Source organism: Sitodiplosis mosellana, unplaced genomic scaffold (genome assembly GCF_009176505.1).
Source record: "Sitodiplosis mosellana isolate CC-2019 unplaced genomic scaffold, AAFC_SMos_1.0 Smas_scaffold_5, whole genome shotgun sequence".
In the NCBI taxonomy this organism is placed as follows: domain Eukaryota; kingdom Metazoa; phylum Arthropoda; class Insecta; order Diptera; family Cecidomyiidae; genus Sitodiplosis; species Sitodiplosis mosellana.
In genome coordinates, this window is record NW_022595248.1 from 881537 (window position 1) to 898748 (window position 17212).

The 17212-nt window shown below is 34.6% G+C and overlaps 5 protein-coding genes across 8 annotated transcripts; all 5 read right to left on the reverse strand.

Annotated features, from left to right (window-relative positions):
- LOC129566800 (ileal sodium/bile acid cotransporter-like) lies at positions 1-2484 on the reverse strand. Its single transcript, XM_055443027.1, has 5 exons — positions 1783-2484; positions 1514-1688; positions 1068-1345; positions 738-1000; positions 1-670 (listed from the first exon to the last, which is right to left on the reverse strand). Exons 1-5 carry the CDS (start codon positions 2353-2355, stop codon positions 604-606), a joined length of 1356 nt encoding a protein of 451 aa, XP_055299002.1. The 5' UTR covers positions 2356-2484; the 3' UTR covers positions 1-603.
- A 2-nt stretch (positions 2485-2486) lies between these two features.
- On the reverse strand, positions 2487-4956 carry LOC129566801 (uncharacterized). Of its 2 annotated transcripts, XM_055443029.1 has the most exons (4): positions 4105-4956; positions 3728-4005; positions 3309-3571; positions 2487-3204 (listed from the first exon to the last, which is right to left on the reverse strand). In XM_055443029.1, the coding sequence occupies exons 1-4, from the start codon at positions 4133-4135 to the stop codon at positions 3129-3131; spliced, it is 648 nt and encodes a 215-aa protein (XP_055299004.1). In that variant the 5' UTR covers positions 4136-4956; the 3' UTR covers positions 2487-3128. The 2 variants fall into 2 exon arrangements, with proteins under 2 accessions (XP_055299004.1, XP_055299003.1); XM_055443028.1 differs by having other exon boundaries at positions 2487-3571.
- Positions 4957-5107: 151 nt separating this feature from the next.
- LOC129566756 (uncharacterized) lies at positions 5108-8187 on the reverse strand. Of its 3 annotated transcripts, none has more exons than XR_008687767.1 (7): positions 7700-8187; positions 7446-7620; positions 7031-7314; positions 6840-6966; positions 6649-6701; positions 5979-6580; positions 5108-5910 (listed from the first exon to the last, which is right to left on the reverse strand). XR_008687767.1 is itself a non-coding variant. In XM_055442969.1 (6 exons), exons 1-6 carry the CDS (start codon positions 8120-8122, stop codon positions 6518-6520), a joined length of 1125 nt encoding a protein of 374 aa, XP_055298944.1. In that variant the 5' UTR covers positions 8123-8187; the 3' UTR covers positions 5108-6517. The 3 variants fall into 3 exon arrangements, 1 of the variants encoding a protein (XP_055298944.1); XR_008687766.1 differs by having other exon boundaries at positions 5964-6580; XM_055442969.1 differs by having other exon boundaries at positions 5108-6580.
- A 2188-nt stretch (positions 8188-10375) lies between these two features.
- On the reverse strand, positions 10376-12233 carry LOC129566871 (uncharacterized). Its single transcript, XM_055443169.1, has 6 exons — positions 11714-12233; positions 11443-11617; positions 11007-11290; positions 10790-10916; positions 10668-10722; positions 10376-10600 (listed from the first exon to the last, which is right to left on the reverse strand). Exons 1-6 carry the CDS (start codon positions 12140-12142, stop codon positions 10579-10581), a joined length of 1092 nt encoding a protein of 363 aa, XP_055299144.1. The 5' UTR covers positions 12143-12233; the 3' UTR covers positions 10376-10578.
- A 289-nt stretch (positions 12234-12522) lies between these two features.
- LOC129566872 (uncharacterized) lies at positions 12523-17130 on the reverse strand. The gene is made up of 4 exons (XM_055443170.1): positions 16953-17130; positions 13041-13336; positions 12724-12980; positions 12523-12647 (listed from the first exon to the last, which is right to left on the reverse strand). The coding sequence occupies exons 1-4, from the start codon at positions 17062-17064 to the stop codon at positions 12602-12604; spliced, it is 711 nt and encodes a 236-aa protein (XP_055299145.1). The 5' UTR covers positions 17065-17130; the 3' UTR covers positions 12523-12601.
- Positions 17131-17212: the final 82 nt, after the last annotated feature.

The window sequence follows — 17212 nt, forward strand, 5'->3', positions numbered from 1 at the left end:
GTACAAAAATCATATTAAATAAAAACTCACACACTTGTGAGGATGAAAAATAATCAGATATGGCATTTTCGTGTATTCAGATTGAAATTGTGAGTATAAATTGATAAACACACATACACAATGATCAATTGTTTTCAGTAATTGCTATTCCATTAATGCAATTGTATAGCGATAACCAATTCTTGAAAACAATTGATTAATTTCTTCTTTGTGATTATTTTCATTAGACTGCTGGTTTGAAACACACTTTTGGATAAGATAACTACTGGCTATGTTTAGTGTTTGCGTTTGATAAACGCCGTTTATTTTGTGTGCTGAAAAAGAAGAGATTCTTCAAACAAACATTCACACAGATATCACACATGAAATTTCAATCTAATGAACAGATAATCAAGTACTACGGACCACGGCAACTGATTGGCACAATCCCAAATTATATTTATTATATGCTTAAATAACCTCGTGCAGCTTGGCGTCATTTCCTCCACTTCCATATGTTTGCAATGATGTTTGAACTTTGACAAGCAAGTTTCTACAATGGAAATTAAATGCGAGTGGGAGACGCCACAAAAATGACTCCAAAATCGTCGATTATTGATCAAACTACTTTGGAGGTATAGATTCTGGTTCATTCTGTGGAATTGGCTGAGGTGAATGCTTGTTCGTCAACCTAAAAAAAAGAATTGAAAATTAAATCTTCCCGAAATGTTTGAATGAAAGAGATTAAAAATACTGACCGCCTGACAACAAGATGAATGAGCTGTTGTACAATAATCGGAATAGGTATCATTATGATGACTAAACTGGACAGAAATAAATGCGACTCCGTATGCGGGAAGTAAACTGTAATATGCATTATTGAATTGACGATGGTGATATTTTTTGTAAGAGCCGCAGTTGCAAGCTCTAATTGATCTTTATATTCATCGCGGATAATCAGCGCCACTATCCAACCGAATGAGTATGCGATAACAGGCAGAAAGAAACCACCCAAGAAATACTGTAATTGAAATCAAATTAATCGAGTTTTCACTCAATATTTCAATTTTCATTCATTTGCAACTTACTTTCCACGTAAACATAAATATTTCTGAGGTGAACATATTCCAATATTCCACAATCATCAAAACGATGTAGGAAATCACATAAAAATCGATGATCAATGTCATGCTTCGCATCGCGAATTTGGTGGAACGTGGACAGAAATACTGAATTAGCACACCAATGCAGAGCGGAATGATTAAATAGATAATGTTCCATACGAAAGAACTGTAAGATGCAGCCAAGTATTCTCGATCGAATACTATTTCACCGAATGTAAACACCCACAGTGGAATCACGACACCTTTATTTGGAAAAATTGAACATTTTTTTGTCATTTTTGATCGTTTGTAATAAATTATTTTCTTATGCGCAAAAATAATAACGAGCATGCATCCAACAAATCTACGCACACTTTTGTGTTCATAACTTTTCATCATATGCATTTAAATATATTAACTTTGTAACTCACCACAAGCGAACAGCGTATTTAAAATGCTTTGCGTAAGCGAAACATCAATGTTAACACCCAGAATCGCATTCCAAATGATCAGTCCGCCACCCAGTAAACTTAATGCACAAACGAATATGCCGTATCTTAAATCATCACTGTCTGGGAATAAAAGCATACCGAGTAAGTAGCCTGCCTATGAAATGAAAATTCCACTTTGAGTAAATGTTTGCGATTCAAACGATGCACGAGTATGAACAAAAAAAAGGTACAGTAGGAAATGATCTTACCAACGGTGAAAATATGAAATTACATATAAAAGCTACACATGGTCTTAACGGTTTTCGAACGACAGTTTTTACTTTGCTTAGTTCCAGAACCACACCAAAGTTGATGTACATTACAAAATAAAACACCAAAACGCAAATATTGAAATATTTCATGAAAACTGTTCCAAGTATGCTTTTGTGCCGGATGTCAATACGAATTTGTTGTGTTGATCTTTGAACTTGTTTATTCTCCCGTACAACTTTCACCAATACATTGGCATGTCCAATGAAAATGGCATTAATCCGAAAAAATCCATTCCATTTATCTCCATCGATTTCATTCAGTGGAATTATTTGTGTCACTCGCAAAATATTGGAATCACTAACTACCCGAATTGTTGCATTTGATTCGATCAAATCGGCTTTATTCAAATTTGCTATGGTTAAACTGATATTTTTTAAATCGCCCATGTAGATCGAACACGTTGTATTCTCAAAATGTGCCTCCCATGTGAAATCATCTTGAGCATAGGACAAATGACACAAAATCGATGATAAAATAGAAAGAAAATAAATTGCCGATATTTTAGCCATTTCGAAATTTGAACAAGCCTTTTTCCAGAAACGAATATTGATAAAAGTAGATTACATGACGATCTAACTGAGATCATCTAAGTAAACAGAACTCTTCGTTGAAACCAACTCACAATTACTGACCACTAAAGTTCAAAGTATCCAAGTAACCACACACGTGCACCAGTCTAATACTTCTGTGTGTTGAGCAGATTGTTTGTGTGTCATGCTTTGTGCACACACAATCATGGCCGGTATCAAATGTGATGTTTCACCATGACTATTATTCAAGCGCAGAGTTGAGGGCCTATATAACGTGTTTATGATCGACTATACAATTTATGTGTGTTCATACTTTGGTTAGAATAAATACCGGAAAAAAGTTTTTGGCTTTGAATTTAATAAGCCGGATTCGATAAGGTGATAAGGTTTGTGAACACGCTTCACTGCTGGCAAAATTCGAGTTCAGTTTGTTGGCTGATTTCCAAAAATGGTATTTTTTCTATTCAATATTGGTTTCGAATCAGACTTATCAAACAAAAATTGACATCGTTTGAATTGTTGCCAATGACAAATAATGATAAACGTAGGATTAGTTCAAACCATGAATTTTGGCAGTGCTGTCCTTTCGTATACCTTATCATTCGTTATGGTTCATCGCAAAAGAATAAAAAATGAATATTTCTGACTTCATTATATTTTTTTATTGAAAATTCTTGCTTTGAATTTTTCTAGTGATTATTTGCATTATTTTGTATTTTTGAGATTATTTCCGAAATAATAAGGTTGATCGTTCAAAAGCGAGTGATCTCTATACTTTTTCTTGATTCGTTTTCGGAATGAACCTCAGGTGAACACTTGGTTTTCAGCCTAAAAATGATTTTAAATAGTAAAATCATAAATAAATTAGTAATGAGTCGAATGATGAATTGATGAAGACAAATGCGAGCGATAAAAATAGAATCAAAACCAACCATTCTTTGACTCTATTGAAAATTAGATGTGCAAACAACGGTATTGGTATCATAATTGCCACTAAGCTGAAGAGAAATTTCAACGATTCCGTTTGTGGAAAATACGTTGTGATAGACATTATCAAGTTGACGCTGAACATATTTTCGCCGAGAGCTTTATTTGCCACAGTCCATCGACTTTCATACTCTTCTTCAAACACCATTGCAACGATCCATCCGAAAATGTAGGCGAATATTGGTATTATAAATCCAACAAAATAGAGCTGGAATTGAACGAAACAAAAACAAATATTGTTTGAATAGTATTTTTCTTCCGTGGTTTCTTCGAATTGACTTGACCGAATGGATTTGACAACAAATTGACTGGATAGTATTGGCTTTAAGTCAATAACTTATTCGAATTATGTTTTTCAACTTACGTCCAATGTGAATACAAACAGCTCAAACGTAAACAAGTTCCAGTAATACACAATCAAGTAAACGTCATAGCCAAAAATGTAAACAAAAAAAAGCCAAGAAATGCTTTGCATAGCGAATCCCACCGATCGCGGATAAAAATGTTGAATGAGTGCACCGATGGTGAAAGATACGAGCAAAAATAAAATGGTCATTGCAAAACCACTATAAGAAGCGCCCAAATTTTTAGAACCAAACACGATTCCACCAAATACAAATACCCATAATGGGATCACTATTCCTAAAATCAATTAAATCAAAAACGATGATAAGAAATGTATTGTGATCTTTTTATATTATACACTGTACAATGTACAGGTGTACAGTGAGTTTAACTGACCCTGGGTTAGTAAAATATTTAAAGCGGTCATCGTTAAGGATTGACCAGCATGTCCTCCCAAAAGTGCATCCCAAACCAATAATCCGCTACCTAAACAGCTCAATCCACAAATAAACAAGCCGAATCGCAGCCTGTTACTGTCTGGAAACAGATATAAGCCAAGTACATAGCTCACCTTTTGACAATATTTAGTTTTAATTTATATTTTTCCGGTCATTTTAGTTGGAAATTATTCAAATGTTGAATGTTTTTTTTTTGTTTCCCATCATTCATAATTTTACTAACTCACCAGAGGTATAAATGTGTAATTACAAACAAAAGCGGCGCATGGTCTCAAAGGTTTCCGTATGATTGATTTCACTTTACTAAAATCCAAAACCACTCCAAAGTTAACTTGCATGATGAAGTAAAAAACCATAACGCACACATTGTAAATTTTCACAAAGACTCCGCCAACGACGTGCTTGAGTACGATTTTGATTCGCATTTGTTGTGGTGATCTTTCGATTGTGTTCTCTCGCATAATTTCCACAAATACACTAGCGGATCCGATGAAAATAGCGTCAACTTCAATTAGTCCAATCCATTCACCTCCTTCGATTTCATTTGTAAGTATAATTTTTGAAACATGTAGAATTTTGTGATCACTAATTATTCGGATTGTTGCATTTGATGCGATCAAATCGGTTAGATTCAAACGCATGATGACAACACTGATGTTTTTTGAATCACCCATGGACATTGAACATGTATCATTCTCAAATTTTGCCTCCCATTTAACTTCTGCATATGAGAAGGTGTTTGGAAATAAAAACCAAATGACTAGGAAATAAACTGTTGGGATTTGATGGAACGCCATTTAATTAACACATTTAAAAAACAACACAAAATGCTCTAAATTCAAATATGAAACACTTTGCACAACTAACGAAACATGATTGATAAAAAAAAATTGAAAAAACGAATAAAAATCAGTTTAAATAGTGTTTGACAAATTATCGCAAACAACTTTTGATATCATTCAAAACAAGATCGTTGCAAAGTATGAGTAATACAGTAGTGCACTAGTGTATACAGCGCAGTCGTAAGACAAATAACATACAGTATTTGCGCATGTGTTGCAGCATTCACTCATCCGAAACAAGCGGATAAGTATTGTTGACGTGGTCTGTCGTAATTCATAATGACCGTTGACAAACGATTGTTTTCGCTTGACCAAAGAACTGAGTTACAAGACGATATATTTGATTTTATGAAATATTTTAATTCTGATTTTTTGGCTTTCCGAAACAATAATTCATTTCGATTGGATTTAATACCGATTTCTAGGAATAAGATTCCCCTGTGATTCTATGTGACCACAAACAGTCAAAGCATCATGTGTGAATGACGCACGACAAAGTGAATTTGACAGCAGATGTCAATCTATTGTTGTCTTGTTTACAAAATTTAGCAAAATAAAAGTGAAAATACGGTTTGTAAGCAATTACGATTTATTTTAGGGTTAAAGCTAGAAATATTTATCAAAATGGAATAAAATATTATAATATTAACTGCAAGATAACCTCTGCAAAGATGAAAAGCGTTGATTTTTCAACCATTATCCTCATTTTTCACCATTTTTCTGACTTTTAAACAAATGTATCTGTCAAATTCGCTTGATTATAGCTTCCCAAAATTGGGAACAAACGTTGCCGTAGATAAATGCCTCTATCGGAATGGGGCACTCCAATCCAAAGAGAGAAAATAAATAATTTAAAAATATAAAATGCCATGAGTTTTGCCAAACCATAGTAAAGCTGTACTCTGTGAAATAATGAATAGTGCCATTAATTAACTTTGATTTTGCTGGGAATTACCGCAGCAATACAAACTTTTCCTTGAAGGTGTTCATTGTTGTAATCAGTGACATGATTTCGTTTGACATTTTTGTTCACAATTTTATAAATTTTGGATGAAATTTTTACTCAACCAATTTTAAAATCAACTAAAATACACTTTCTTCTCTGCAATTGCACAATCGATTGCTCAATCTCCATCAATTGGTGTAAATTGAATGAGAGTAGTCGCCAATTTTTGCTTATTCGAAACTAAATGACTGGTAACACGCCGATGGTGTCATACACACACATTGAGCACCAGATATGACGTAAACAGATAATGTGTTTTGTTTTTTCTCGAAAGCTAATCCATTGGATTGATAATAAGTGGATGATGATTAATATTCTTTTTATAATCCAACGCTTGCACTTTTTTCCAGTACGAAAGCCATACAATGGATTTATTTGTTGCAGCACTTATTGATAAAGAAATGATCGAAAGTGAATATTTGAATTGAAAATAAAATGTTTCGTGGTTCCGTTCATTGATATTGTATCGAGCACAGGTAAATTGACTAGATAACACGCTGATTTCATCGTTTGGGAATGAGTTCACTCACGATATGATCATTTTCCTCCTTTCGCAACGCCACTTGCTGAAATTGTTTGGAAGAAACAATTACAACATTACACTTGAATGTGCCCACGTTTGGAAATGACTCACCTGATCGTTTTGCAAAAAGAATGAATTAATCACCAATGATTTCATCGAATAAACTGCAATGCGGATTATTGAATTTTTGTTGAAAAAATGAATTTTTTTCGGAAGGGAGGAATATTTTACATTGATAAAATAAAAATAGAGATATAAAGCGTGCTCTAAACTAAAGTTGAAGTTCAGAAGCAAAAAAATACCTCCAGTTTGCGCGGTTGATTCAACTGCGATTGCCAAACAGTCTTCATACTCCTGTTTGAACGCTAAAGCCAAAACCCATCCTAATAAGTATGATGATGATGCCACAACGAATCCAATCAAAAGGAACTGCAATTCATAACTTCCTTTAAACATTTTAGTTCTATTTTTCTTATCTATTCTTATCACTCACCAGCCAAAACATGGGAAATGGAAATGAAAAAAAGATTATTGTATCCAGCACAATTGTGTACAAAATATTCGAAAAAACATATGTGGTTGCTGTCCACATCAAAATATTCCGTGAATATCTTGTGTACTGTCGCCGAAAAATGTACTGAAGCAGTATACCCACGGCAAGCGGAACGATTGTGTAACTTATGGTTCGATTGAAACTGAGAAAAGGCGTTATAATCTCGATATCAACGTTATCGCTGATCTGCTTAACTAGCGTCGACAGCCAAAAAGTGGTCATTCCTGGGTTTCACAATAATATTTCAATTGGTTCCGGAAGCGAAAATGTTTAAAGAAAAAGAATCATAAGAAAAAAAAATGATTCTCCTTAAAATTGGAATTATTCAAACAAACAAAAGTTGTATCCAACTCACCATACGATAACACGGTGTTAACAACGCATATTGTGACGGATAAGTCAATGTTTCCGTTTAAAATAATTGTCCACGCGGTGGAGAAAGCGCCAGTGGGTTTGAGTGCAGTCAAAAACAGCCCCATTCGCAATGGTATTTTATCTTTGAATAATAATAAACCAAGGCTATAGCAAGCCTTCACTTGAAAGAAAATTATTGTTAATTATGATGTTAAATGATTGAATGTAAAAAGAGTCGATGACATTTGAACTCACTAAAGGCACATAGATCCAGCGACAGAATGCGGCAATGACCGGGCCGACAGGAAATCGTAATATCGTTTGAATTTTCTTCCAATCACATGAAATGCCGAAAAACATCAGTAGCATCACATGGAAGACTTTATTATAATATTCAAACATTGATGTTATATTTTCATGTAATTTGTGATTGTTGATAAATTCCAAGTTGAGATCGATTCTCCATGATCGCGGAACATTCACATGTTTTGATAATTCACCCAATTTTGCTTCAATTTCAGGTGCCACAACAAATTCATTCACTTTCAAACCACCAACTTCATCTATCGCACTGATCGTATTTGATTTGCTTATCAACAACAAAACACCCAAACAATAGAATATTATGTTCTTCAAAATTCTCGAAGAAACCATTTTGGACTGAAAACCTCTGTTCATTTCGCTATGAATGACTTCAATTTTCGGTTTCAATAGTTCGTCACTCAACACAGAAATGAGTTGGTTCAACATTGACTACGCATTTATATTGCGTGCCCAGAAAAAGCACTGTAGTGCTAGAGCAGGTGGAATAAACTTTCAGCAGATAAGGTTTACGCGTTATCAAACGTTTGGCGGCTCTGGCAATGTGAACGTTATCGCAAGAATGATTTATCAGCCAAAATCGATAATTGAAATGAAAATATGCTCTGTTCCTGATAAATAAATACTGTCGAATATTTGTCTTTATTTTGATAATTTGATTATTCTCGGTGTTTATTTTATATACGAAATAATATCATGTTATTGTTTGAATAAAATTGTCATTCTTTGAAATTTAGCAATTGATGTATGAAGTTAAAATGTCGTCCGAAGCAAAGATGCAGCCCCAAAATCAAAATTTTCTGAAGAGCAAAAAAAAGTCTTTACTTTTCATTCCGCCAGCAATTTTGCCGCTCTCAGCATTTTATGTATACTCTCGTGACTAAAAACACAAAATGAAAGATATTAATTCCAAGAAACATTTTTGACACCAAATTTTACATCATTCTCAAATTGAATAACTATTCGCTAGTTTTGTATTTGCAAACGAGTGAATCATATTCAGCAAGAGAAATAATATAGTAATATGAAACGGCATCACCTAAGCTACATGTTGTTGATTCAGTCGCAATCGCTATCCGATCTTCATATTCTTCTCGGAGTAATAAAGCCATAAACCAGCCCACTAAATATCCGGCGAATGAGACAAATAGCCCAACCAAAATCAACTGAAAATTGGGATTAGATTTTTTTTCAATTTCTTATTTACGTCAAAACATCATTTTATCGGCCACCTGAGGTGTTCAGATGTTCAAGAGATCGAAAACTGTACACATCCAGTGATATTGACAACGCAGAATGGCCATTAATATAGATCCCTGACAAAAGCGTAAGCAAGCGTGCCGAATATTTCTTGTTTGTTGACCGCATGAGTTGTTGACAGAAAAAACCAACACAAGATGCAATTACACAAAATAGATTCCAAAATATCAAACCAAAATAATCAATGGCAGTGTCACTATTCGATATCCGTTTGCCACGAATTAACAGCCACAGAGGTTGCAATCCTGAAATAGTTTTTAAAAACAATTTCATCTAATCTTGAGTTAGTTGCCCATAACGATAATTCTAGGGGCTCGGAACTTCAGAGTATGGAATTATATATCGCGTATAAGTTGCATATATTGCGGTTATTTTACATATAACGTCATATATTTTTACTTTTTGCGTATAAATGCGTATAACTGTGGATATCGCGGATATTTCACGTATATTAATAAGAAAATGACGTTTCACATGCTTCGATATCCAAAATAACCGTAATATATACACTTTATATGCACTATATGCATTTTATATGAAATATACGCAATATCCGCAAAATATTCGCGATATTCACATTTATTTATTGTTTTAGAAATTTTGTGGATATTGCGTATATTTCATATAAAATGCATATATTGCATATAAAGTGCGTATAAAATATGATTTTATATAGATCCGAGCCCCTAGCGATAATTTTTATACGAAAAACAAACATTTTTTTGGAATTTGCTTCCTTATACCAATCTCGCCAAACTAAATCTACGAATCGATTATTTTGGGTGTCAATTTAATTTTAGCTCTGAAAAATACTCACCACGGGCTACTATAGAATTCACTAAGCTTAATATAACCAATAGGTGAATATTTCCACCCAAAACTACGGTCCAAGTGTTTGCAATGACACCAGTTAACATTAATGATTCATGAATTAAACTAAATTCATGAATTGAACTAAATTGAAGGTATTTAATACCACATAGCTTTATTTTGTAAAAAAAATTGAATTAGTAATGAGTTTTTGAAATTTATCAAAAACAAAAATAAATGCTTACAAGTGGTGCAAGTGTCCAACTACAGAATAAAGTGATCGCAATTCCTTTTAGATGCAAAGAAGATTTCAACTTATCAAAGTCCAAAGCAAGGCCCATGAACAAGAGCACAATTAATTGAAATACTCTGTTGAATGTGTTATAAGAGAAAACAATATTTTAGCTTACAACTATATGAACATGGGATTTACTCTGAAAATCAAGAATTTCTTCCGAGATTCCATTCTAGACAAATAAGCAAAACAATCCGATATGGATTACCATTTTTTTTAAGTTCACAGAAATCACCAAGAATTTCTATAAAGTTCATAACAGTTTATTCAAAGTGTCTCTCAGCTGTGCAAAAAGAAACAATTTCAAAACAAAGTTCAACGAAATGAGCACAAGTACATATTCTTTCGTATAATTTTATATTTCATCTAAAAACAATAGAAATCTAAGCTCTTATCTTTTAAACGCAGACTGATAAAAACATTTGTGAATATCAATTGTTTAATTCACTCAGGGTCTTTTCAGTCGATTGCTGCAAGAATTCAATGAAAAAAAGATTAGATTCTGATTTTAAAATGTCATCATGAATTAGAACTTACCTGATTTTATTCCAAGCGTATTGTGATATCATCGGTAGTGACGTCAATACAAGAACTGTGAAATAAACAATCAATATCATCCAAAAAAGGGAACAAAGAAAAATATTTGAATCATGTTATACCTGTGCTTTGAATAACAGATTCATTTGCGATGGCCAAGCAATCTTCATATTCTTGTTTATATAAAAAGCCTAAAAACCATCCCGTCAAATATCCAAGTGATGTGAGAATAAATGCAATCAAAAAGAGCTGAAGGCAAGAAATGATTAACAATTTCATTGATTCGTCGCACAACTAAAGTTGCACTTAGTTAATTGAATTTTGTGGTTTCATTCTCACCATTGCGTTAGTCGCATAGTCTCCAACTAATCCTAGAAAATAAATCACTAAAGTAAACAAAATATTGAAGGCGATATAAATCAGTGAGAGCCACCACAGAAGCGGCCCCGTCAGTTTTTTGTGTCGTGGATAATAGTTTTGAATCAAATATCCAATCGTTAGAGGAAGGATGACGCAGCCTATATTCCAAATGAATTGAAAGTAGTCAATTTCAAAACGTGCCGCAACTTCGTCGCTTTTCATGATTCCTTTGCCCAGTGTCAGCACCCAAAATGGTTGCATCGCTGTAATATTTTGAAAGAAGTCATTTAAATCTTAAAACTTGTTCACGTCATTTTGTCTTTTTGAATGAATTCACTATCTCTCTATTCCTCTCTTTCTCACTCTGTCTCTCTCTCTCCCTTTCTTAAACACTGTATCCTGTTAATTAACTCACCACACGCCAATATAGTGTTTACAACGGTAATTGTAATCGACAAATCAACATTTCCTTCAGCGATGAGTGTCCATGCATTTGGTAGCACGCCCATTAAATCAATTGACACTCCGAATAAGTTCATCCGTTCATCCACATCGTTTGTGAAGAGTAACAACCCAATCACGTAACATGACTTTAAACAACAAAAAAATTCAAATCGATGACGTAAATCTGTGAAAATTCACCATTTTCATTGAATGAGATTGAATTGTTTTCTAATTTCACTCACCAATGGTGCAAATATCCAGCAACAAAAAGATGCGATAACCGGACTGACTGGGTATCTTACAACCGCTTTAACTTTTGTCAATTTCAGTTCAATACCGAACAATATAAACAGAACTATTTGAAAAGCTCTATTGTAATAATGATACATGACATGAATATTGTAACCAGAATCACAACGGAATATTTGATTACAATTGGCGTCACTTGCATTCTGCTTGGGCTTCAAATCACTTGGCACAAATACATTTTCATCACTTTTTAAAAACATTTCTCCTACGTAAGTTTCATTCTGTTCAATTTCTCTAGTATCATTCAAATGATCTTCTCCAAATATTTGCAAAACATTTGCTTCACTCACTGTAATCGCATTCGATTTCGTTATCAGCAGAAAAATTCCGAGAAAATGCAGTAACACCAACTTTGTCACCATTTTTTTTTTGATGGAATTCTATGAGGTATGAACGGTTTGAAGGTCTACAGCTAAATGAAAACAATCGATACGGCACAGCTTTGAAAAATCGATAAATTCGATTGATTGAAAACGAATCTTATCAGCGCATTTTATCAGTATCAAGTGTATATATATATATAATAATAACGATAAATACGTCAAGCCAAACAGCTATCACATCTGAATTACGATTGGCGAATTCAAAGTATATGGTTTTGTTTATGAAATTATTTTGTCTAGCAGAAACAAGGAAGTGTGATAAGATTGCATGAAGAATGGAATCGAATCCAAATTATCGGTTTGTCAAAAGTTCGATCTTTTGATTGAGAAATTCCCACTTAGAATACACCATTTCTATCGCATTGATGTAGCAACACTTGTACATTTTACTTTTATTGATAAATTTTAAACTCATAAATAAATGAACTTATTCCAATACTATTTCAAATCGCTTTTTGTGATTGATACTGTGCCTCTGGTTTGTCTAAAATGGAACAAAGTCAATAAATTAACGGAAAGTTTATTAAAAAATCTTAGAAAATAATCAAAGTTGAACTAACCCAATTTTGTGCAGGATTACATGAGCTAGCAGTGGCAGTGGTGTAGCCATAATTACAACAGCGGAGAGAAACATTGCCTCTTCCCGTTCGGCATAAAATAAGTTTGGATACATTATTGACATAGAAATTGTTGCATTTTTGTTGATTGTTTGCGCTGCAATTGCTAATTTCTCTTTGTACCTTTGTTTAAGCTTCAATGCGGCTAGACATCCAATCATGTAATGGACACACGTCAAAAGTGTTCCGGCCACAATGTACTGAAATATAAAGCTTGCATTTAGCCTTTAATTTGACAAATGCCTTGAGATATGTGTTACCGTCCATGAGAATTGTGAAGGAATATTATGTGGTATAAACATGTCAACATTTTCCAAAAAAGCATTTGCGAGAACGCAACAAATATAAATCGGTGAAATCAATCGCAGAATTATCACTACAAGCCTCGAAAAACGTGGAAAGCAACATCGAATCGGAAGACTGATTATGGAACCAACAAATATCGGACAGACCAAATAAAATATATGGCCAATAAAATAGGTGTAATCAATCTCTAGAGGCTTTTGAATTACAGACAGCGCTTGGCCCAGTGTAAGCGTCCAAAATGGTATCATAACTAAAACGAAAGAGGATTAATTAATTTTAGTAAATAAAACGAATTACATACGTAATCCAAACTTTTCCGCTCCGCAGCAATTTAGTTTACCTCCCGCTTAATGTTTAACCAAAATTTCAATGGACCCTTTTTTCATAGCACTTTTGACCTTAAAAAATAACTATTTCGACCATTTTCCATACAAAAGTGTCATTTCCGAACAGAATTTCAAAAATTTCAAGAAATATCGATTTTGGACCGATTTTATGGACAAGTAAATGATCAGTTGTTAGAAAACTCAGTTTGCCTTGACCGAAACCCAAAAAAATGGCTTTCTGAGTGATTTTTCATACAAAAGTGTAATTTTCGGGGAAAATTTCAAAAAAGTGGGTGAAGGGAGGCTTGGGGAGCATTGGGAGTAGTCTCAATCGAAATATCACGTCAAAATACCCTAAAAAACCACCCCTTTATGGGTGCTAAAGCCACTTCTAAGCGCTAAAATCGGCATTTCCATGTTTTCTCAGTACTCTCCATAGAAACTTAAATCCAGCAATAAGTCGGGTAATACACCATTCAAATTGTTTGATGTAGTGGACTTTTTTTCTTATTTTCATCCATATTTTCACATGAAACCATCAAATCCACCGATAAAACACATTTTTCAAAAAGCGAGTTTCTATAGTCGAAGCTATACACTTCATATAGGCCAACACTGTCTAGCTCATATGCTATAGCAATGTTTGACGTTTAGAACTGCTGTGGAAACTTTGTTGGGAGCGCCACCAACCACAAATCTCTGTAACTATACGTACGTGTGAAAGTAAAGTCTTTGTGTGTACGTTCGTGTGAATGCAAAGAGTCTATGTGTGCGTTGTACACAGAGGTGTTGATTCGTTCGAACGTCGCATCCAATGTCGCATCATGTTAGGTGGCGCTATTGATATACTTTGCTTCAATCGTCAACAGAATACATCAAGTATTTCTCCGTTTTGATATAGGCATATTTTCGGAAGGTGGATTTTGCAAGGGAAGGTTAGTTTTTTTTCTAAATATATGAATAGATCACATAATTTCAAGCAAAACTAATAGCTGCGCGCGTATTTTTAATGTAAATATGAGAAATTTATCGATTTAAATCGATTTTTTTGGATTTTTGAGGAATTTTTTTTTTCGTAAATTCTCATCAAAACATCATTTTGGGGATTTTTGACGTCGCTGAATGCAATTCTGACATTGTTTTCGTGAAATTCCGTTTGAATATTTGACATTTTATATAATTATTTTCTATCTTTCTTTTCAGACAAAACGGCACCATAATCAAACGAAAAAATGGTTACAACACGCCGTGGAAAAACCACTGAAACCAAAAGAGGTACCAGACGCGGTGGAAATAGATCCAGACGTGGGCGTGGAGCTCGCACTCGCAATGCTAATGAACCAGCCAGAGCCGCACCAGATGAATTACCACGAATTCAACGACAAAGAGGCCGTGGAATACAACGGAATAGTACGAGAGGTTTTGGGAGAACGGGCAATACAATTAGATACAACAGCGAAGAACAGTTGGCATTAGTCCTAATTGTACTTCGACGAATCCGTGCTGAATTGGATGCAATTGGTTCAAATGCCACCATACCACTGTATCAACGATATCCAACCGCTCTTTTTCCAATGAATCCCGCAGAAAGAATTTGCAGATTTCTACGGACGGCATATGATGGTCGTAACACCACAGCCATAAAAAACATGGTTGAACATTTCAAAAGAGTGGATAAAGCTTTCGCCGATCAACTCGATAAAATTTTGCAACCATCTGCCTTAATGCTTCAGAAGAGAGCAAAACGTGTTCAATGTTTGGAAAATCGTGAAGCAGCATTGGATCAAGAGACACAAGAACCACAAGATCCACAAGATGCACCAGAACCACAAGATCCACATTTTAATTTCGTGATGGACGACGACGACGAAAATGATTATTTTGACGATGGTCCAAATCAACAAAATAATGAATTGGCCGAAACTCCCCAACCGACCGTTGCGTTGCAACCATCAAGCTCAAAAAATCTCGAAGATTTCGAAGCCTTCAAGGTCAAATCATTGACATTGAAGGAGTGGAGAGATCTGTCCAATCCAAAGAGGCTCTTGAACAGTTGTTCGGACAAACAATTGAAGTTTCTCAAAGAACAATATATGTGGTTGCTGAAGCGGTACGCGAATAATTTATCACAAAACGGTCAAAACCTTCGTTCATTTCTGAACGACATTGTTGCAGAACAAGATCAGCGATTGCGTAATATTTGCGAATATTATGGGACGCTTCCAGAACTAGGAGAAACTCTGGACAAAAAATTCGACGACGAGATGCAGAAAATTATTGAAGCGGCAAATTCAGCGAAAGAAAAAGGGCCGAAGCGATATATCCCAGAATTGCCAGCTAATTTGCCAAAAATTTTATCACCCGACTGTGAATGTGCAACGTGCCTACCTAACAGAAAAAAGCGAATTCCGTTCTGGAAACAACTATCAATAAAACGAATTACATACGTAATCCAAACTTTTCCGCTCCGCAGCAATTTAGTTTACCTCCCGCTTAATTTTTAACCAACATTTCAATGGACCCTTTTTTCATAGCATTTTTGACCTTAAAATATAACTATTTTGATCATTTTCCATACAAAAGTGTCATTTTCGAACAAAATTTCAAAAATTTCAAGAAATGTTGATTTCGGACCAAATTTATGAGCAAGTAGGTGTTCGGTTGTTTGAAGGCTCCCATTATTTTTGCAAAAAAATATCAGTTTGCTTTGACCAAAACCCTAAAAAATGACTTTCTGAGTGATTTTTTATACAAAAGTCTATTTTTCGAGGAAAATTTCAAGAAATGTCGATTTTGGACCAAATTTATGGGCAAGTAGGTGTTCGGTTGTTAACAGACTCCCATTATTTTTGCAAAAAAATGGCAGTTTGCCTTGATCAAAACCCCGAAAAATGCTTTTTTCGGGTACTTCCCGTACAAAAGTGTCATTTTTCAAGGTTTTTCAGGTCCTCAGTCGGAGGCTTATGATACGAAATTGGTAGGTCAGAATAGGCTCAAAATCAATCCGAAGCTTTGTCTTGACATGCCAAAACTTTTAGCTTTTACAGATCTCAATTATCTTGTCAACTTTTTGAGATATCCGGCGAACAAAAAGCTCGGACGCGGACGCGGACGCGAACGACGCCATACGCACATCGCTATTTTGCACATATTGACATATTTCATAGTAAACAACATGTTTTTGGGGGTAGATAGGTCTTGATCGATAGGATTTGATCCCATCTACATTGCCTAGTGTACAGATATGTGCTTTTTCAAGTTTGGCGTGACGTTATAGTGGTCCGAAAGAGGAGATGTCATGAAATTTTGGCTAGTAAAACCAATACTTTACCTAACAAACAAAGTTTGCGGAAAAGTAAAATGATCATTATTAAGAGTCGCGACTCCATGTGCTGAATCATGAGTTTAAAGAATTAGCGAAATGTTCATAGCGAAACAAACGATTTCTTGTGAATAATTTTTGATGAACAAAATTACACTCTAACATCAAAAGGCACTAATGAACAATGAGTAATTTATTTGACATATATTGCAACTCACCACAAGCCAACCCCGTATTCACAACACTCATTACAATTGTCAATTCCAGATTGCCACCAAGAAGCACTGTCCAGAGATCTGATAAGCCACCGATCATACACACTCCGATCATGAATACAATAAAATGTAGTGCCGGAGATTCCGGAAATCTGACCAAAGCGATTAAATAGCTGGACTATGGATGGTAAAATTATTTTGCAAAAATCGATTAGAATCATACATTGTAATATTCGGTGAGTGCCACTAAAAAAATATACACA